Raw genomic sequence first — 23,139 nt, forward strand, 5'->3', positions numbered from 1 at the left:
CCCTTCCGCCCCCTATAGTTAGCACCCCTGGTGAGAAGGCAATAAAACTGGATTCGGTAGACTGCTACTGAATCCACCTGCAGTTATTTTTGTTTGTTCCATCTGTGTTGCATAGCAAGGGGCAGAATGCAGAGCAAATTGAGGAGACTCCCAGTTTTAAAAGTTTGAGGAGTACCATCTTCTGCACAGGAGAGCAATAGACAGGGCCGGCCCTAACATGATGCATAGTGAGAAAATGGCTTCAGGTGGCAAATTCTGAGGGGTTAGAAAGATATGTCATGTGGTCTGCCCTGCAACCCCTAACCTAGCTTGCTGCCCAACTTGGCAGCACACCAATGAGGTGACCTGCTTTGCATGGCATGCTCCTGCCACCCCACCGGGGTATGAGTCTGGATCTGTAAGGGGAAGAACTGGTGACACATCTTGCCTCGGGCGCCAAAGGGTCTTAGGCCAGCCCTGGCTGTAGACATGTAAAACATGATTTATTCCCTGCATATTGAAATAGCAAAGCCGTTTATAATCTCAGTATGGCATAAACTCTAGGGGAGGGTGAACAAGGCCCTGAAAAAGTGCCTGCACAGGAGGTAATAGCGACATTTGTCTAACAGCTGCCGATATGGCACAGATTTTGACAGTTTTATTCATGCAAAGCAAATGCCTTTTGCAGAAACAGTGTTCAGTAAATAGATAAAAGCCTCTATTCCATCGTTCTGTTTCATTCCATGATAGCTTAGCAGTGATTTTGTTAACAGCCAGTAGTGCATCTATTGCTCGTCACTTAATGCAAAGTTACTGGAGTTTCAGTTATGCAGGTAAACATACACGTAATGTGAAGCGATATTTACTGGTCCACACAGTAACAACGATCACTTCTAGATGGCCTGTTTATTGATCATTCGTCCTAATTTGCCTGCACAAATATTGCAGGGAGGTTAGATGGTAGCTGCTTGTTCAATGAACATTCTTTCTCATTTGTTTATGGGAGAGGTTACATGACATTGCATCCTGCAAGTGTTCTCTGATGCTTTCCAATGCATTTCTCCATCGTTTCTTTTATTGCAAAAAGTTCAGTTGGGAGGCGAGTTGTCCTACAAGAGTACCGGACCAACATTAATTGTGCAACCTGAGTTTGATAGCATGCGATTGAATCCCAGCCCAAAATAGCGACAGTGTGGAAGCAGCCTCAAACATTTCTCCAATGAAAATAGGGATCTGCCTTGGGAAAATTAAAATACTGTTAAATGCAAATAATTAAAGTGGCACTAAAACCAAATGTGCCCTGTGAGATCTTTAAAGTGCTGTCATTCCTAAATGTTAATAGTTTTCATCTGAAACTGTGTTAACCACCAAAAGCTTGCAATCGCGTGCTGAAAAGGTTCTGCTTCTTACATTTCTATACAGAAAGATAAAAGTAACAGATAAGGTATGCATGCATTATTCACAAATCTTAATAGCGAGTTCTTGTACTCTGACTCCAGTTCAGATTCGGTCTGCTTCCCTTTCCCTGTACTTCTGAAATGCATTGCATTGCACACATGTAAAATCCATTTGCTTTTTATTCGTCTTGCCGTTAGTACATGCACAGCAAAATTGACTACTGAGGCATAACCTAGAAAAGGTGTCTTACACATGTTCAACAGTAGTCTAACTTTGCTCTTAACTGCAGTGAAAGGAAAACAATGGGATTCGAATAATGCTACAATGTATTATGCCAAAGATTGGCAAAATTGCTTTATTAGGTCACACACACCCCGCCCACATCTGGATATTTCATCCATAGTTTTCTATCAAAATAGCAGTTATGTGTGGCATGTCTGGATAGCAAGATGAGGCGGGAGGAATAAAGGAAGACTCAAAATGCAAAGGGATTGGAATTGTTGTTCCAAGTGGCTTGGTGTGGTGTTAAGGTCAGGGTTTTTTTTATATTTATCTGTTATTTACTTCATAAAAAAATATAACCTGCCGCATTGTAAATGTCAAGGTCAAGGTAAAGGACCCCTGACAGTTAAGTCCAGTCGCAGATGATTCTGGGGTTGTGGCGCTCATCTCACTTTACAGGCTGAGGGAGCCAGCGTTTGTCTGGCACGAAGGAACCAGAGCAGTGCACGGAAATGCCATTTACCTTCCCACCGGAGCGGTACCTACTTATCAATTTTCACTTTTTTTTTGGCATGCTTTCGAACTGCTAGGTTGGCAGGAGCTGGAACCGAGCAATGGGAGCTCACCCCGTCATGGGGATTCAAACCGCCAATCTTCTGATTGGCAAGCCCAAGAGGCTCAGTGGTTTAGACCAGAGCGCCCAAAAAACCTCAAAGCAGTTTGCAAAACATAAAAGAGTAAAATCAAGGGGAGGGGGAATACAACCCTTTTTAAAAAACTTTAACAAAAGTTAAAATACTAAAGCAGTTTTAAATCACTTCAATTTTCTAAGCATTTGAGAAATGTTGGAGGGTATGATGGTTGACTACTTACAAATTTTTGTTGGTGAGAGGATTCAGAGAACAGAATAGGAATATCAGTCCATCCTTCTGATCTGGAATCACAGCATATTTTGCAGGCAGCAAAATGATCAGTAGTGCTTGAACCACAAAATTCCACAGAGTTCTATGGCATACTTAACAAAAACAAAAAGAAGTGTTTGGAGATGAAGGAAGAGCCCAGCCTCTTGCCATTGGCTCAATCTTTTTGATCTCATCATTCATTATTCATCTATTTTGGACCCTCCGGGTTACCACGGGAAGGTGAACAGCGAGAGATCTGAATGAATTATAGATACTCTTTTATAGGGTCTGAAGTCTCACTGTTCTTAAGAAGACAACTTGCTGTGACTTGCCAACAGTGTAGTGCCATAATGCACCTACCTCTCCATAGATCATTATGATGAAAGCTTGAGGTTACACTAACAAATGTGATTTGTGCATAGTATCATGAGAAAGGTACATTCTGCTTTCTTTAATTTCTTTAATTTTCATATATATATATATTTCTGAGAGGGCCAGCTTCCCAGTGGCAAATACGACTCTGCCCTAAAGTACTCTTTCATCCTAATGAAAGTGATATCTCTAGCTGCAGTAATTTTAAACTTTGCTTTCTCAAAGACATCAAATACGACAGACAGGCAAATTGACTTCTGTCAACTTGCATGATAATTAAATAAGAATTAATTAATGGATTCAATGCTGAGCTGCCAAGCGAGCACAGCTTTGCATTCTAATCATGTGCATGGGGGCGGGGGGGAAAGCATGTAACCCGACCCCTTCCTATTATAACAAAAGCATCATTCCTCCTAAGACTGATGCTGTATAGGAGCAAAACTTTGTCATAATTTTATAGCACCAAATTTCATTCCATGGCATGCATTTGGTATCCCTCAACACCAATGCAGGCTTCCTGTAGATGTAACATTAAAATGAAAAATCTGCACTTTTAAGGCAGGCAAAGACTCATTTTTCTTACATATTTGTCGGCATGTTTTTCCCCCCACCGTATTTTTTTATTACTCTAAACAAGGCCAGCTGGAGGCCAATGAGTGATGACACCTCACACAAAGTTTTGAAGTGCGCTATAAAAGCGAGGGCCTTTGTTTGTAAAATTAATTCCATCTGCCGAACAAACCAACCCAGGGAACTTATTATCCAATCAGATTTAGATTTATTGGAAATTCTGAAGGTGGTGAATTGGAACCACGATGTTGGGGACTGGCTGGTTGAGGACGCACTTTCATCCAGCCAGTCCCTGGATGCCCAACAGAGGAGCCCCCCAGGGGAAGGCGCAGATAAAGAGAATTTCGAGGCTGGGAACTGGTAGTGGGACACTGATCACACCTCAGAAGAGGGGGTTGAGCTGGAAAGTGCTATAAACAGGGCACTTGAGGGATAGTGAGGAGGCAGGATAGGGAGGTTTCCAGTTTGGATGCAGGCCAACAAGCAATGACGGAGGAGAGATGGACCCTGCAGTTCTCCCTCAGAGCCGCTCTGGCATCTTCTCTGCTGACAGCTTGCCAGGCCCCCACACTTCTAGAACGAGGCTTTTATTGCATGTTGCAGAGCAGGGAGTGAATGAGATGCTACTAGCCAGTTCAAACAACTTCTTCAGTAAGAAAGGTTTACCCTTTAGAAGTCTCCATGTGCTGTTTGTTTTGCTTTCCTTAATAAGAAAAACTAACTGAAAGATAGCCAACCCTCTCTCTCTCTCTTTCTCTTTCTCTTTCTCTCTCTCTCTCTCTCTCTCTCTCTCTCTCTCTCTCTCTCTCTCTCTCTCTCTCTCTCTCTCCCACACACACACACACACACACACACACCTGTGAACAACCTGCTCTGTCTGTTGGCTCCCTGGCACCCTCTTCTGCTAAGAAAGCCCAAAGTGAATCTGGGAAGTGTCTCATGTTGGATACAGAGCTGAAGGAAAACCATACTGTAAACTGTCCTGTGATCTTCGGGTGAAGGGCGGTTTATAAATTTAATAAGATAAAATAATAAATGCCCAAGGCTTCCCCACCCATTATAGATAGGGAGGCTTATCTGTACCTAGGTGAAGAAATGAATGTTTGTTTCTTCTTCTTCTTCTTCTTCTTCTTCTTCTTCTTCTTCTTCTTCTTCTTCTTCTTCTTCTTCTTCTTTTATTACTTATACCCCTCCCATCTGGCCACGCCTTCCCAGTCACTCTGGGTGGCTTCCAACAGGATAAAAAAAAACACAATAAAACACCAAACATAAAAAAAACTTGCCTAAAGCCTTCATATGTCTTCTAAAAGTCAGATAATTGTTTATTTCCTTGACATCTGATGGGAGGGCGTTCCACAGGGCGGGCACCACTACTGAGAAGGCCCTCTGCCTAGTTCCCTGTAGCTTCACTTCTCACAATGAGGGAACCACCAGAAGGCCCTCAGAGCTGGACCTCAGTGTCCAGACTGAATGATGGGGGTGGAGATGCTCCTTCAGGTATACTGATATATGTATCACCGAATAACCAGGTTCCAGGCATCAGTTTACAAAACGTGATGAAAAATATAATTTAAAAACCAAGCTTCTAATATTAACATACATGTTTGGTGAGCATCACATTGGGTACCATGAAAATCTTTGTGTTATTCCCAGCAAATAAGTGTATTGTCATGCTTGAGGCACAGGATTCCTTACTGCAAGCCCTGTGCCGGGCTCCATCAGTGAGTGAAAAGCCAGGATCTTGCAATGAGGCTGAGCAGGGGTCATCCAGACCCAGTGTGATTTAGCCTCGGAAGCTGAGACTAACACCAAAATGCGTTTAAGAGAGTGTATTTTGGGAGAAATGCATTTCAAAAGGGATATTTGAAGTAACAAATAGTCAGAAATGCCTGCTTTGAAATGAAATGCATTTGGAAAGACATATTTAAATGCAGATTAAAACAACAACATGCTGTATAATGTGGAATTATGTAGGGTTGCCATACAGCCGGAATTTCCCAGACATAGCCGGGATTGGGTGTCAGAAACTGTGTCCTGCTGGCAAATGCTGTAATATTCAGGAAAATCTGAATGTATGGCAACCCATGTCGGAAGTGTACATTTGCAGGGGGAAAGCTCAACAACTTTTATGTCCATATTTGCACTGTTTGAAATATGGCAACCCTAAATTATGAATATACACATGTGAAATTGACGCAGACAAGAAGTAGACTGACTTGTCCCTATTTTCGTCAGAGAAATGTTGGAGGGTATGTAACTCATCTTTACACAGGAGACCCACAAAAAAGAATATTTTTTTACCTTCTGACAATGGATGTTCCCAAACTTTAAACAAGCAAGCAAACAAACAAAAATCTCCGACAGTTTCCTTGAGCAGGAACCTGTATATTTGTCTCCTCAAGTTTTGCATTCGTCAGAATTTGATGGGAGCTCTAACCAAAAGTAAGTCTTGGAATAAAAATTGAAGGCTGTAGCAATAATTCAAACTGAGAAATAATAATGATCTTGTTACTCATGTATACACTAGCAGAGGACTTTATTTATTCTTAACGGCATTTCATGAAGCAGCACATGAATTTCTCCAAAGTGTCATATTGGAGGAAGAAGTGAAGTAAATAACGAAAGAAATAAAGTTGTGGTTTAATCAGTAAGAAATCTTTCAGGAGTTGTTGTTTTTAATCATACACAACTTTCAGACTGTTGGTTTTTGTGAGTGCGACTCAATGTATACCAGCAAATGTGGGGTGCAAATTTATTTATATAGAATTTCTTACCCGTACTTCATCATAAGATCCCAGGGCAGGTTACAATAAAGCAATGTTATACTTTAATATTAAATAAAACCAATATTTAATATAATACCAACCATCAAATTTTATACCAAAAAATGTAATTTCTAAACATTAAAGTGGATATGTCATTTTTGCACAGTTCAATCAATGATAAGCTCAGTTTTTAAATAGTGTTCGTTTTTTGTGGGAAGAAAAATGATGGGGGGGTGGAATGTGAGAGAATGGTACACTCTAATGCCATATAACCTCACTTCAAAAAAATCAGAATGAATGCCCACTAAGAACAACTATATTTCTAAGCACATCTACCCAGGAGTAAGTGATATTGAACTCAGTGGAGTTTACTTAGAATCATAGAATCTAGCCCAAATCCCTGCAATGGAATGTTTCTGAGCAGACATCATGCCAACACATACTGAAAACATGTAGAATGGTTATTCCATAAAAATTGGCGTGTTGCTGCAAAAGAAGGCTGTTTTTCTAAAGTCTGAATAAAATCAAATGCTCTCAGCACCTTACATGTTCAGAGAGAATTGGCTATTCTCTATTCAGAACGCAAATTAATTGATGTTCCCCAGCAGAGCTGTATTTCCTTGTGCTTGCAAAAATCTCTTTTGGTGTGCTCCAGAAGAGAGAAATGCAAACTTGGCAAGGTTACCTGCTTAATATAGCCTCATTTTGTTATAGATTTATCTTGTGTATCTTTTTATCTTCAGCTCTTAGTCATGATGCTATTCCTCACTTGAAAATAGTTCTCATTATTAAATATTGCCTATTTACAGGATGGGTTATGTACAGATCCCCACGCAATTTCATCATCTGGTTGGCATAGTGTGGCAGCTGGCCTAAGGAGGTTTCGAGGTGGTTCTGGACAGAGACAAAACGTGGCATGAAAAATTCGTTTTCTTGTCAAATACGGGTACATTTTTATGGCCACTTCTTATTGAATAGTTCAGGTCTGGAAGGAATCATCCCAAATGAATAACTTGATTAGTGGCAATGAGGCTCCAGTTCCAACAGGAATGAATCTTGTTAATTACACAAGCAACTCTCAATTTACAAATTATGTGCCAGGGATAGGATGTAAAGCCAAAATCATGTATAGTCAAAACACAGTGGATTCAGTGGTGTATAGGATTTCCAAAGTCTTATTTCCTGCCCCCTTTTCAACATCTTTTTATTTATTTAGCCAAGTGCCTAAAGCTAAATGTGTGTGTGAATGTGTGACCAGGATGCGATGGATCTTTTACTATGAGACAATGACCAGGATGCGATGGATCTTTTACTATGTCCAGTGCCTTCCTATGGCACCTTGTGGCATAAATCTGCTCTAAGGTGGAGAGTGGGCAGCCAACAATGCTCTCTGCTGCCTTAACAACTCTGCACAACCCCATCCTGTCCTGGGTAGTACAGCTTCTGTACCACACACATAAGCAATAAGTGAGCACGCTCTCAATGGCACAGTGATAGAAGGCAAGCAGCAGTTTCTGCGGAAGATGGTTTTTCCTTAGAATTCTCAAAAAGTACAGTCTCTGCTGTGCCTTCTTCACAAGCCCCCTTGTGTTGACACTCCAGGACAGATCCTCTTGAAATTCAATGCCCAAAAATCTGAACGTTGTTACCCTCTCCACATAGACCCCACATATGGCCTACTTGTAAGTGAGGCAGTAACTTTACTGTTCATAGATGCTTTTTCTCTTTTGTGGTTACAGGGAGACATGCTGAGGTATTCCCTTCATAAGTAATTGAAGTATTTTTTAACTTTGTATACTCTGGATGGCAGCTTTCTGTGTGATTTGGAAGTAGCTTAATTATTAGGGGAGATGCTTTGAATTATGTTTTGGAGGTTGTTGCTGTTGGTGTTGAAAGGTGTGCATACAGTTTCCTAAGGGATGTGAATGGTGCTGTGGTCTAAACCACTGAGCCTCTTGGGCTTGCCAATTAGAAGGTTGGCGGTTCAAATCCCCATGATGGGGTGAGCTCCTGTTGCTGTGTCCCAACTCCTGCCAACCTAGCAGTTTGAAAGCATGCCAGTGCAAGTAGATAACTAGGTACCACTGCAGTGGGAAGGTAAACGGCATTTCTGTGCACTCTGTTTTACGTCACGGTGTCCCGTTGCCCTGTTGCACCAGAAGCGGTTTAGTCATGCTGGCCACATGACCCAGAAAGCTGTCTGTGACAAACGCTGGGCCCCTTGGCCTGAAAGCGAGATGAGCGCTGCAACCCCATAGTCGCCTTTGACTGGACTTAGCCGTCCAGGGGTACTTTACCTTACTTTTTTTACCTTACAATTTCATAACAACAATGAACATTCAGTGCTTACTCCAAGGAGCTTTGGGTGGCAAACATCATTCTTTCTTCCTGCTCCCCCAAGTCGAAGGTTAGGGTGAAAGATAGTGACTAACTGGTGATCACCCAATGAACTTCATAGCTGGGAATGGGTTTAAACTCATTTCTTTCCAACCCCGTCCAAACACTTTTAACCTTTACCCCACACTTGCTCACATTTTCTTATTTTTCTAGTTACTGGACTGAATAGAGGTGCACTGAGGTACTTGTGATCTGTATTAATTTTGATGAACTCTAGCTCATCTGAGAGTACTCTCCCACTCTGAATACACAAACAATTAGTTTGTCAGTGAAGCATTGGCATCTGTTATATTTATTATATATAGCATGTTACAGTGAATGGCTACAAAATACAGGGAATGTTGGCTGGAGTGAAACAATGTCATCAGTCCCATGTGGAATGTTATACAGTGATACCTCAGGTTAAGTACTTAATTCATTCTGGAGGTCCATTCTTAACCTGAAACTGTTCTTAACCTGAAGCACCACTTTAGCTAATGGGGCCTCCTGCTGCTGCCGTGCCACCGGAGCATGATTTCTGTTCTTATCCTGAAGCAAAGTTCTTAACCTGAAGCACTATTCCTGGGTTAGCGGAGTCTATAACCTGAAGCGTATGTAACCTGAAGTGTATGTAACCCGAGGTACCACTGTATATACAAAATAATAATAATAATAAAAATCCTTCCAGTAGCACCTTAGAGACCAACTAAGTTTCATATTGGTATGAGCTTTTGTGTGCATGCACACTTCTTCAGATACTGTATTATATATGCAGTCATATAAAAATGGGCAAAGTTGGTAGTGCATATCCCATGTAATTCAGAAATCAAAATAAAAAAGGTAACATTCAGCAGATCAGTGTAAAAGGCTTCCAAGTCGGATTCAGATATAATGCTCTCAAAATCCGAACAGACTTTTGTGAAAAGAAGAACATGGAAAAACACAGCAAAAGATGCATTTGCTCCTGAGGGTCTCCATCACTGTCAAATTAAGCACTAGCTTTATATGAACCCTTTAAAATCTTTGACCTCAACAAATGCAGTGGATTTAAATCAATTTTCTTTCAGAGCCTGCAGCCAACGGCACATTTCCTGAAAGGGAGACAAGGTGGTTAGTAGGTTGTATCTGTTTGTCTTTTGCTTTCAAGTTAAATGGAACGCCTCCTAGCACTCCTTGGCTTTGTTTGTTTACCGAGTGGCCATGCAATAAGATGTGCATTCTGGGATGGCGGAGAAGGCTGCTTCAGTGAATCTACCTATTTTGATGTTTCTGAATTAATATGAAAACTGAAATGCAGCCATTCTTTGAAATTTGCATATCTCTGGATTTTGCAGTGCTGTTATCCAGCCAAGTAAAAATGCATATACTAGGGTAAGAGTGCATAAAAAATGTGTATATTGGTGAAAATACAGTCATGGGGGGGGGAGTGCACCCGCTTTTAATCATGTGGTTTTATGTAAAGGTGAAGGTACCCCTGACCATCAGGTCCAGTCGCGGACGACTCTGGGGTTGCGGCGCTCATCTCTTTCTATAGGCTGAGGGAGCTGGCGTTTGTCCGCAGACAGCTTTCGGGTCATGTGGCCAGCATGACTAAGCTGCTTCTGGAGAACCAGAGCAGCACATGGAAACACCGTTTACCTTCCCGCTGGAGTGGTACCTATTTATCTACTTGCACTTGATGTGTTTTCGAACTGCTAGGTGGGTAGGAGCTGGGACCAAACAACAGGAGCTCACTCTGTCACCGGGATTCGAACCACCAACCTTCTAATCGGCAAGCCCTAGGCTCTGTGGTTTAGACCACAGCGCCACCCGCATCCCATGGTTTTATGTATCAGCGCCACCCGCGTCCCGTAGTTTTATGTATCAGGGCATAAAATTAGCAGGCCTGAAAATTAGGAAAATACAACCTCAGGTGAACAACAACACATGACCTATTACACTGTGTCATGATTTATTTAACAGAAGTCAAGTCCCACAAGAAAAGAAACAGAGTCCAAAGTGGCTGAAGGAAATAGGCAGTGTAAGAAATGGACTGGAATTCATAATTCTGAGAGTGCATTGAATGGCAGAGATAGAGGCCAGAGAGCAAGAAGAGTGGAGGGGCAGAGAGAAAAGAAAGTGAGCAAAAAGGATGTACTCGGTGAAAGCTTTGTCTAGAGGCAGAACTGGAGAAGTTAAACTTATGCTACACTGTCACCCCATTGTTTAGGCTGTTGGTCATAAACGAGCCAGGCAGGTAAAGCTCAGGAGAAAGCAAGTCAGCCAATCAGTTATGAGAGCCAGTGTGGTGTAGTGGTTAAGAGTGATACACTCATAATCTGGGGAACCGGGTTTGCGTCTCCACTCCTCCACATGCAGCTGCTGGGTGACCTTGGGCTAGTCACACTTCTCCGAAGTCTCTTAGCCCCACTCACCTCACAGAGTGTTTGTTGTGGGGGAGGAAGGGAAAGGAGAATGTTAGCCGCTTTGAGACTCCTTCGGGTAGTGATAAAGCAGGATATCAAATCCAAACTCTTCTTCTTCTTCTTCAATTAGCAGGCAAGCTCTGTCGTCTACAGCCAACTAATGATTTGTTCAGACTGAAAAACCTATTGAGGCTACTCTCCTATCTATAATAAACAGTTTTCTAGGACCAGGTGGATCTCTGCTAACCTTTTTGCTGCTTAACCCCTCAGGCTAAACTGTTCTGACACCATTCTGCTGATATGTAATGCACAGCTACTTTTAAAATTACTCAACAAGAATTAATGTTGAAGCTTTTTAAAAAGAAATCCGTCAAAGTCCAATAAAGGGGGGGAGGCTTTGAGAAGCTTACATAAGTCAGAGAAACCTCTGAGTTTTCAGTGGCTCGAATATAATAGTCACCACTTTTTTTGGGGGGGGGGAGTTTCTGGCTCCACCCACTGCTGCCCTACAAACCCCAGAAGAGTTGCCCAAGTGGAAACGTAGCCCTTTGAACTAGAGAGGCTTCTCCACCCTACAGGTCAAAATGTTTGCTGGATTTGGAATTTCAAAAAACGAGCGTTTCAGCTCAAACAACCTCAATCCTTCAGCCTGCTGGCATGCCTTGACACCTGCATTTATTCTTTTCCCCACTTTGCATGCAATCCCACTATTGTATTTGCTTGGCCTTCGGCGACGGACTTTGAGTTGTTAACCTTGTAAAAGAGGCTCATTTTCTTTTTCTTTTTCTGTCCTTTCCAAGATCGTTTTATCTACTACTTCCTCAGAGAGTTCCTTCCTTAGTGACTGCCTCAATAACACTTAATGAGAGGGTTTTTTTTTTCTTCCTTCCACCCCCTGTCTCTTTGTTGCTGGACTTAATTTTTCCACTGAAGCACAAAGTGAAGCTGCACAGAGACCCTTTTACGTTGCAAAGTGCACTGATCAGCCTTCGCAGCGTGACATGATTTCTTCCGAGTGGCACAGCTTTATGAGTGAAAAACCTGTGGTGTGTTAAATTCTGAATTAATTTGATAAGTTCTATTGTTTAAGTCCCCAGGGGGTGGTTCTTTTGCAAGAGGGGGACCTGAGTAACCAGGAGACCTGCTGGCAAAAACTAAAACAGTACTCAAGACTGGTTCAAAGCCAGAGTCCAAGCAAGCAGTGTTGACAGCAAGGTTCAGGGGAAAGTCAGAACAGGCCACAGTTTGGTCTGGTGTAGGCAGGCAGACCAGTAGCAACTTGAACTGGTGCACAAATATTCCAGCAGCTTTTCCAGCCAAACACTGGTGTGTGTGTGTGTGTGTGTGTTTATAATAATAATAATCTGGAGCTGTTGAAGCCACACCCCAGTTTCAGCAGACTTCTATCAACTCTGAGAGAAGGGTCTTACTTCCTAGGATATCTTTGCTCCCGATGAATCCTTGTTGTCACTTTTCCAGATAGAGTAGCTTTCTATGTGACAGTTAACGTACTGCCTCTTCATTCAGCTTAGGACCCATTCAGCTCCAATGTCAGGGGTTGAATTTTCCCCTGGTGTAATGACCCCCTCCCCAGCCTCACCACTGGATCCTGGATTCTCATGCCCATATGGAGTCTGATCCAAGGCTTGTTGTATGACTGGGGCCTTCTGGTCCTCCTCTGATGAGGAATCCCACACACAGCAGGGATATAATTTTCATCTAAACTATAACTAGAGGGCAAGGAACACTGACTCAGCCCAATAACATCTGAGAGAAAAGCAAAGAACTTGTTAACCTTCTCCTAATGTGAACAGCAATAGAGGCTTTGGCAGATTCCTCCGTTTAAGCACCTCAGCTCTTCATTTTTCCCCCTTCCCTGTCTTTTAACTTCCCATGAGAGTGAGCTGCTACGGTCAATAACTTTCAGAGACTAAATTTGTGATTCACACTGGGGGAGAAGGGGTTAAAGAGCCTTTCAAGCATGAGAGAAAGTGGTTGAGCTGCCTAATTTATTAAGTAATTTAAAATATTTATACCCTGACATTTGGGTGTAATTTCCTTAAGGCAGCTAATACAAGCAATGTTAAAGAACAAAACATAAAATGATCAAAGTACTTGAACAAAAGAACAAAAAATGACACACACACATACCAATAGAAACACCTTAGGAGCAGAATAGAATAGCCAGGAGATTGCTTGGCCTCAAAGGACCATTTTGGGCAGCAGTACCCTTATATTTTTTGCCCAGGCAAGCATATTACATGACCCAAAAGAGCATCAAATAACCAGGCTGCAGAACGGTGATGGGAGAAAATCAGGTCAAATCTTTATCGAGAGAAACAGGCAGGGTAAGAATTGGTATGGCATTGGGGCCAGGATCAGTTCATCATTCCACAAACCCCCACATTGATGGAATGGGTCCACTGGGTTTGAACTGAGTTTATGAATGAAAAAATGAGAAAGTGAGAGAACCGAACTGGCTCAAACGCTGGAACGTTAAAATGAAGCATACGTTTCTGACTTTTCCACCATAATCTATGTTTAATCTGTGCTGGCTTATGACCGTAATAAAGATTTGTATTGTATGTTTAGTGTGTTAATGCATTAAATGGATGAACCTTGTGGAAGCAGTTAACTCTGTAAGGGTAGAGCTGCAAACATGTCTGTATCTCTATGCTCCCATTCAAATATTTGAGTAACTACTTTTATGCAAACAAGATAGGTTGAGTGTGAATACAGGAGATGCACCCAGGCCTCCCATTCTTTGAAACGACCTTAAAATAGTCATTGAGGAGGGTGAAACAGGCTCTGTTGAGCCCCATGGAGAACACCCATATTAGCAAGATCATTTCTATTGCATTAAATAGCTATTAATTACTTGTTAAGTCAATATCTCTTGGTGCAGTGAACCACCCTGTTTTTATAGAGGAGGTGAATGGCTATTAAATTCATTTCAATTTCAGGCTCAATTAGTTACTCTGCTCAACTGCCTGACAAACCAAACAAATGTATATTTTATTTAAATTAAAAATAGTCAACTTTCTTAAAATAATACTTACGCAAAGTTCATGAATGTCTCCCAAGCAATATAATTAAATGAGATGAGTTTTCTACTCCAATTTATGAATCAGGTTATTGCAGAAAAAAGGGGGGAAATCAGACACCAACAGAGAAATGATTTAGCTATTATTTGATACGTCTGTTAGATAGGGATAGATTATTGAATACATTTAGCAATTTCATCACATTAGTACAATGTAAATCAAGCTATAAATCCTAACAGTTTAAGAGAACACAAACACACAAAATAGCATTCATTTTAAGTTCAGCGACTGGACTCAAAGTATTAGAGTTATAAGATATCATGTTTTGTGCATGTGTTGATGGAGTGACTAAAAGTACAAGGGCCACACATCAGTAATATAATGAAAATTCACTTAATAGGGCAATCTTTTATTGCAAGATCTGGCGGGATGTGTGGGGTTAGGATTTAGCAGGTTTCTGGCAGAGCTGCAACCCGCTGAAAACCCTCTGGACCAAAAAGTGGGTGACTTAGTTTGGATCCCAAGTCCATTCAACTCAGTGTAGTGAATTGCCAACCTGCTTTAAGTTAAGCCAGCAAACAGGGTAGTGTAATTCAAACACTATTTTGAAAGCTTGCTTTTCCTCTCCCAGGCTTAGGATCTGGTGTGCCTTATGTCGGCTTAATTTACACTGTGCTTTTTTTCCTGGGGGTACTCAAGGTTACACGATACCAGCACCTTCTTTGTCCAAGTGTGGCATTTGTTGTAACAACTTCATGACGATGTTGATAATGACATTTATTTATTCGTTTGTTTGTTTGCCACCCATCTGACTGGGTTCCCCCGGCCACTCTGGGCAGCTTCCAACAAATTAAAACCCATTAACACATCAAACCTTAAAACTTCCCTGAACAGGGCTGCCTTCAGATGCCTTTTAAATGTTATATAGTTATCAATCTCCTTGACATCTGATGGGAGGGTGTTCTACAGGGAGGGTGCCACTGCCGAGAAGGCCCTCTGCCTGGTCCCCTGTAATTTCTTGCAGTGAGGGAACCACCAGAAGGCTCTAGGAGCTGGATCTTAAATGAATGATGGGGGTGGAGACGCTCCTTCAGATATACAGTGCCAAAGCATTTTAGGGCTTTAAAGGTCAGCACCAACACTTTGAATTGTGCTCGGAAACGTACTGGCACGCTTTCTTCTAAAAAAGAAGAAGAAAAAAGCCCTGACTATATTATACCACAAACCTATCAGTAGATTTTTTGAGTTCAATGAGAGCCAGTGTGGTGTAGTGGTTAAGAGTGGTAGTCTCGTAATCTGGGGAACTGGGTTTGCGTCTCCGCTCCTCCACATGCAGCTGCTGAGTGATTTTGGGCTAGTCACACTTCTCTGAAGTCTCTCTGCCCCACTCACCTCACAGAGTGTTTGTTGTGAGAGAGGAAGGGAAAGGAGAATGTTAGCCGCTTTGAGACTCCTTCGGGTAGTGATAAAGCGGGATATCAAATCCAAACTCTTCTCTTCTTCTTCTTCAATGGGACATGCTCCTGGATAAGTATAAGACTGTAGCATAAACTATTACAGGAATTGTAAAGGTCATAGACATCAATTTTAGAATACAGAAAAAAGGGACTCAATCCTTTCCAAGTCACTATATCCTTATAGTTGAAATATCTGTAGCAGAATACAAAAGGCAGAGAAAACATAGACAAGCCAACAGCTCTGATTTGCACACTCCGGCTTACCATTGTAGGTTAGGCAAAGTATTTGCTCTGCTGCTACTTCAAGACCTTTGATATCCATCTTTGTGCGGTGATAATCCAGATGATCACAGCTATTATGCATTCTTCGATTGAATGGACTAAGAGCACTCTGCTTTGGCAAATCCCATAAAGAAGACTACCGCTCTCCTTATTGACTTTAGCGCAGTGCTGTGGCAGGCAAAATGACAAAGGATAATCATTTTGAAGTCAATCCAGACAAAGCTCTTAATAAACAGCTTCTCAAAGAGAGCTACAGGCAGCTCGTTTTTATCACGCACATTCTCTATTAGTGTACTGCTGCGTGGGGTTTGTTATGCTCCTCTTAAACAAGAGGCTGTAAATTTTCAGTAATGAATCAAATGCTTCTGGTGGCTATCAGAAAGGAGGGTAACGGGACTGAGTTGAAAACTGGTCACTTTCCCAGCAAAATATACATTTTTGACTGAAATCTTAATTGCTTGCGGGTGGGGGACAACTCCAGGTTTGGAAGTGCCATGCAATTCTTCCATTCCTTTTCCAGCAGTATGGAGCAGTTTGGATCACATGGTCCAAAATCACAAGGTCACAAGATTTGAAAGGGCACCACAACCCTGTGAGGTAGGCTGAGCTGAGAGGCAGTGACTGGCCCAAGGGTCACCCAGTGTGATCTGAACCCTGGTCTCCCAGGTCTGACACACTAACCATTATACCATACTGTCTATTTAAGCTTGTAGAACCCATTCTCAGTAGAGGTATTATTCCATTTTCTCACCATTTGGGAGAGCAAAGAGCTCATTTCCTCTCCTCAACATAGTATTAAGTGGTAGTGAGGATTGCTGAAGTTCTGAGTTGATTTGAAAGGAGAAAGAAACTTCCTAAGTGTTGAGAAGAAGAGTAAAGTAAGGAGGGACTACTTTCCATTCTACCCTGTATTGATTGCATACTGTACTAGTTGCCTTCCTCCAAAACCTATGCTACTCATTGCATTGTTCCAGACCCTGCAAGTGTCCCTATTTTCCACAGGCAGTCCAAGATTTACAGAAGCCATCTAGGTTTCTGCTTTGATCCCAGAATGTCCCACTTTTTATTAAGATGTTCCTATTTTCATAACAGAAAATCTGGAGGGTATGGAGTTATGTGCCCCCCAAGCCAAGGAGATAAGTAACTTTATAACTTTAGAAGTCTTCTAAAGTTTTTTTTTTAAAAAAAGTTTAATTGTTTATTATGTTTTTATATGTGTTGGAAGTCATCCAGAGTGTCTGGGGCAACCCAGTTGGATGAGTGGGGTATAAATTGTAACATTATTATTTTTATTATCAGTCACAGAATAGGATGTCCCTTTTTAAATTGGAGAAATGTTGGAGGGTATGCTCCACTGTGGCAAAATTACATAATTTATGCAATTAATTACTTATGTAGTTATTATTACAAAGGTTGCACAGCACCCCTAATCTCTACTGAGTTGTAGCAAAATTCCAAGGGGCTCTAGGACTTACCCAGGGTCAGGGGTGCCAACTTCAATAAAACATTGTGGGGGCCCAGGTACGCCCTGCCCTGACATAATAAATCACATGACGCAGTACGCACACACCTTTGAATGGCAATGTTCATTGACTGGGGAGGTCCACCTCCTGAAATGTTTTATTGTGGGGGGTGAAGACCCCTCAGCCCCTAAGAGTTGGCTCAAATGGCCAGGGTTGTGTTTCTGTTGGCAATCAAGATGAAGTGGAGATCGTCATGGTCTTTCAGAGATATTGTTCATTAACACATATTTACACCTGAGTCTGCTTTGGAGAACGTTCAGTGCGTCACATCTCAACAGCAGCTTGTCATGACAGCAGTGACTGTCATGGTCACTGCCCACCCCCCATTTAAGCCTCAGCTTTGTAGTTTAGTACGGGTGCTGAGTATTCAGTCAACAATCCTTATCCCATACCCTCCAAAATTTCACTGATGAAAATAGGGGCACCCCATTCCATGATGATAATTATACTATTTATAACCCACACATCTTATTGGGTTCCCCTCCACTCGGGGCAGCTTTCAACACACAGTGGACCTCGGGTTACATACGCTTCAGGTTACATACGCTTCAGGTTACATACGCTTCACGTTACAGACTCTGCTAAGCCAGAAATATTACCTCAGGTTAAGAACTTTGCTTCAGGATGAGAACAGAAATCGTGCTCTGGTGGTGCGGCAGCAGCAGGAGGCCCCATTAGCTAAAGTGGTGCTTCAGGTTAAGAACAGTTTCAGGGTAAGAACAGACCTCCGGAACGAATTAAGTACTTAACCCGAGGTACCACTGTATATAAAAACATAATAAAACATTAAACATTTTAAAAAAAATTCCCTGTACAGGATTGCCTTTAGATGGCTCGGGGGTTAGATAAAATACCCTCCAACATTTCTCCAATGAAAATAGGGAGATCCTAAGGAAAGCGGGACGTTCCAGGATCAGAAACCAGGATGGCTTCTCTAAATCAGGGACAGCCCTGAAAAATAGGGAAAATTGGGGAGTCTGTTTTCCCTCGTTATTGAATCACATGTTCTGTGGTTCTTTGAGGAGAAGCAATGGCAGTCAGATGCTTTTTAAGTCTATTGTAAAGTTGTGTCCTTTGCGGCATGCAAAAGGGCTATTAACAGATGTTTTCCAGTTCCAAAATAAATGTCTGTTCTCCAAGAAGGATTTGATTTTTTTTTTATAACTTATGCATTGGGATCAAAGGAGCAAGCCTTTATTCTGTGCAAATGCTTTCTGTTTCCTGACAAGTTGGAAGCAACAAAAAGTCAAGCAGCAGCTCTTCAGAAAGCCCCAGCAGATGCTCTGCTTCTCCTGGTGGCAGATTTTTTTGCATTTGTATTTTTTTTTTATCTTTGCATGCCATCTGATCCAGTTCAGGGAATGTCAACAATAACACCGCCACGAAACAGATGCCTTGGAGGCTGCCAGTGTATAGTTCCACCTCGCCACACACACAAACAACTGTTTCTCAATGTGTCCCGTACACCCACAAGCTGAAATTAATCCGGAGTTCTGTTTAGAGTGTAATATCAGAACGAGACAGGTTACAGCCGGCTGACATACTTTATCTTTTACTCCTGTAGAAATCCGTTCTATTTAAATGGGTATTTATCATAATAAGAGCATAATAAGAGCCCTGCTAGATCAGGCCTATCTAGCCTAGCATGCTGTGGACAAGGGACGTGGGTGGCGCTGTGGTCTAAACCACTGAGCCTCTTGGGCTTGCCGATCAGAAGGTCGGCGGTTCAAATCCTAGCAACAGGGTGAACTCCTCTTGCTCTGTTCCAGCTCCTGCCAACCTAGCAGTTTGAAAGCCTGCCAGTACAAGTAGATAACTAGGTACCGCTGTGCTGGGAAGGTAAATGGTATTTCTGTGCGCTCTGGTTTCCGTCACAGTGTTCCGTTGTGCCAGAAGTGGTTTAGTCCTGCTGGCCACATGACCCGGAAAGCTGTCTGTGGACAAACACCGGCTCCCTCAGCCTGAAAGCAAGATGAGCGCCACAACCTCACAGTCACCTTTGACTGGACTTAACCGTCCAGGGGTCCTTTACCTTTACCTTAGACGCCTGTGGGAAACCTGGAAGCAAGACCTTCTGTGCTGGGGGAACAAGCCCACTCCACAAAGTATTATGTCATAGCTGTGTTTCAAAGTGCTGAAACTGAGCAGGTATGCTCAGTTATGGTGGACCTTCAAATATTCCAGAAAGGTAAAGGAGTTATAACACATGCTATAAACTTTTAAAGCTTTTGTGCTCTGAGAATTTTGTCATAGGAGGTGGCGATGTTCTGAGCAGCCTAATTCCATCACATTTCAGGTTTACTGACACTCATTCAGAGATCCATTCTATCCTATTTCCTACTGTTAAATACACATTTTACATAAAATGTGTTTTTTTGTCTGTACTTTTGTATACCTAAACTGCGTAGCAAAATCTGGAGAAATACATTCCGTGACTTAGGTTTGTCTTCGGTTCGCAAGTGAGTTTTGGGATTGTTGGATCGGATCAGTCCTCTGTAAAAAGTGACGTGAAGGAATTCCTCCCCTGTCTCTAATAGGAATTGGGAACAGTGTTAAGATCCTGGGTTTTCAGGTCTGTTGTCTCCTTTGAAAGGAAGTCACAATGCAGAAGGAGATTAGTAGATCAGTAGGGCACTCTTTTTGTACTTGGGGGTACTTCATAGATGTATTTTTAAAACACAGAAGTGGCCTAACCATGGATGGGAATGTTGATAAAAAGGAAAGATTAGTGGTTAGAGGAGAAATACTGGTGCTATTAGTGAACAACTGAAGTGTGCCCCCCCCCACAAGCTAATATCCCTCCATCCTACTTATAGCACTAGGCTAAAGGAGGAATCATATGCCAGGCCTGCTACTTTCCTACCACTGGATAGTAGTAAAATTATGAATAAAAACTGTTATTTACTAGTTTATGCTCCTTCTGGTGCAATTCAGCTGAACTGTGTTGAAAAATGATCGAGATATGATCTTTCTCCCCTAGCTAAAGGTGTTCAATGCTCTGGCATTAACCTAGCACAGAGAATATATTTTTGACAACCATTATATTAAAAGCCTGGGTTCTGCATGTAAAAGGCTGCAGTGATGTGATGCCGATGACAACATACAATTGTGTGTTCTTCCTTTTCATTTACTGCCTTCTTTCTTATTTTCTTCTTCATCTTTGTCCTACTGTGATTTTCATACTGGTAGATACAATAAACTTTCTGATTCTGAAGTCCTGCTTGGTATGTCTGATGTGCTCATTCAGAACCTCATCTCCTGAAATCAACAGCTTTTTCAAGCTGACTACTTGATCCAAGCCACTTAATGTTAAGATGCCACAAAACTATGATAAAGTCATGAAGTAAATTCAAAGGAAGGGCAATATTTAATGGCCTTTTGCCCCTCTTTCAAGCACCTTCACCCCAAAATCACTGAAATGAGGTCACTTTTCATAGCTAGCCTTTTTATTTTATTTTTATTTTGTGAATCCACCTTAAGGTCAGCCTTTATACACACATGTGTGCTGGCCTCTAGGTAGAGGTTACTCTGTTCCATTAGCAAAAGTGGTATTCACACCATTGAAAAACATATTTCCTTGTCTTCTACTGTAGGGCATGTTCTTCTGGACACATGTTTTTTCCAGCTAGACATGATGTTCCTTAGTTGCATGTGGAGACCCCCAAACCTCCTCCAAAATAAATCACACAGGACACAGAATATTTGTTTAAGAATTTTTGACATTAGTTTGACCACAACTTTATTGATTACAGCATGTGAGTGGTTGCTTAGGCATTGGTTCGGATTACCTAAACCTGCAGGAACATGACTGATAACTGGAACCTCCAGAGGTCAGTAAGGGAAAACATACTGGGGGAGCACAGAGGCAGATTTCCACCTCTTAGTTCACCCCAGCTGCTCCCAGGAACTCTGGCATGGCCCTACCCCTGAGAGGGAATCGGACAGAGCAAATTGAGCCCCTGGATTCTTTTAATGGAATTCCCTAGCAGCAGCAACAAAAATGAGGGGCAGACACAGCCAATCCATAATCCCCTCCACCAAAGAATGAACTAATGCCTAACCGCCAACCTTACAAAGTTGTGATGATTTGCTACATGGTAGGCAAAAACCAAATAGCACCAGCCAATCAGCCAAGTGGCAAAATTCCTACTGGGCCCCTGCTCCAAAAACAGATGACCCTAGACAGGCATAGAAAGGTCAAAAACACCACCTTAAATTATAAGGTGGGAGATCCGCTGCACAATGTGAAAGAGAAAGTACTTTGCCTTGTGCAGCCCCTTAAATAGCCCCTTAGTTGCCAATCAAACCCCAACCGACAGAAAATTATCCCCAGCAACAAAGGGGCGACCAATGAGGTGCAGAGGGCATCCAAGCAGGCCCGCCCCAGCAACAAGAAGGCAGTTTGGTGATATCACCACAACACGTGGCTCTCCATGATTTGGAGGACACGATCTGTGGATTTGGAAATAACAGGGAGGGTTTAGATAGTGGAGACAGGACCTTTCCATTTTGCCTTTTAGGCAATGAAATAGAACAGGCTGTCCCTGAGTAGAAGGAAACATCTGTACTTAAATTTAAAACCAGTGTGTAGTAGTGGTTAGAATACTGGCACTGATCACAGGAGGACCAGATTCATCTATGAAATTAAGAGTGTTTTGGAGCATTAACAATGCATTTGCAGAAATAACAACTATGTCACACTCCCTGTGTTTATATCAAGCACATTAGAAGTTCTCTTGTTACCTCATGCATTTCCCCGTACAGGAAATGTGCAAACCCATTTGAAGTCAAGTACAGGAAGTGTCATTAAGCAAGATGTCCTGTATCTGTACATAGCATTAACTCCAACCTGGGGCTTCCTTCTCCAAGATAACAACACAAGAAGTGCAACTGACATTTCCTGAACTAGCATATATCACTGAAGTCCAAACCCACACTGATTGTATGGCTATGGGCAGGCTAGTGTCTCTCAGTCTAATCAACCTCAGAAGAACACAGAGGCTAACTGAGATAAGAATTATAAAATAATCTGCATGTTGTTATTTGTAATAATTTCTATAAACAGAGTTAGGTACACTTAAAGATCCCAAAGGGTTGTGCAATGTTCCTGTCTTGCTCAGAAATAGCAACTTTCCCATTTGATGTCGTTAGAGATTGAAATGATTTTTGGATTAATACTTAAAACGAAAAAGCTACCGTTCTTCCATCCATGAATTTCTCTTATTAATTACTTTGACCTTTTCTCTCTTTTTCTGTTAAGCTTCATTCTGACTTGGACAAGGGAGTGGGAAGTGTTAAGTACACGTTATCAGGAGATGGCGCTGGTACAGTGTTTACCATTGACGAGACCACAGGGGACATTCATGCCATAAAGAGCCTTGACCGCGAAGAGAAGCCTTTCTACACCCTCCGTGCTCAAGCAGTGGACATCGATACGAGGAAGCCACTGGAGCCCGAATCTGAGTTCATCATCAAAGTGCAGGACATTAATGATAATGAACCAAAATTTCTCGATGGGCCTTACGTTGCCAGTGTCCCTGAAATGTCTCCAGTAGGTAAGTCTGCCTCTTCTTCTTCCTTCTCCTCCTTTAAAAGAACTCTTCTTACCTAACCTGCACGCTTTAGCCTCATTTGTTCTGGAAATGAACCTGGCAAAACAACAACAAACAAACATATGGTCACGTAAAGCATCCTCAATAAACAAACGAGATGTAACTGGTTGTGTTCTTAGATAAATAAGGTATACTATTCATAGTATCAAATTGTAAATTTCAGTAGAAGTAACTCATAAAGTTCAAGAAACGAACAAAGCAGAAGACCCAGTGGATCAGATCATTCTCTAGT

At 41.9% G+C, this 23,139-nt stretch overlaps 1 protein-coding gene across 4 annotated transcripts in view; it reads left to right on the forward strand.

Moving 5' to 3' along the window:
• Positions 1–23,139, forward strand: part of CDH12 (cadherin 12) — a 652,390-nt gene that overhangs the window by 524,997 nt on the left and 104,254 nt on the right. For all 4 annotated transcript variants that reach the window (XM_081918186.1, XM_081918185.1, XM_081918188.1 and 1 more), the window contains one exon: positions 22,556–22,850. In XM_081918186.1, the coding sequence (XP_081774312.1) occupies positions 22,556–22,850 (295 nt within the window). The remainder of the gene's footprint in view (positions 1–22,555; positions 22,851–23,139) is intronic.

Source organism: Podarcis melisellensis (genome assembly GCF_964234715.1).
Source record: "Podarcis melisellensis genome assembly, chromosome: 7".
Classification (NCBI taxonomy): Eukaryota; Metazoa; Chordata; class Lepidosauria; order Squamata; family Lacertidae; genus Podarcis; species Podarcis melisellensis.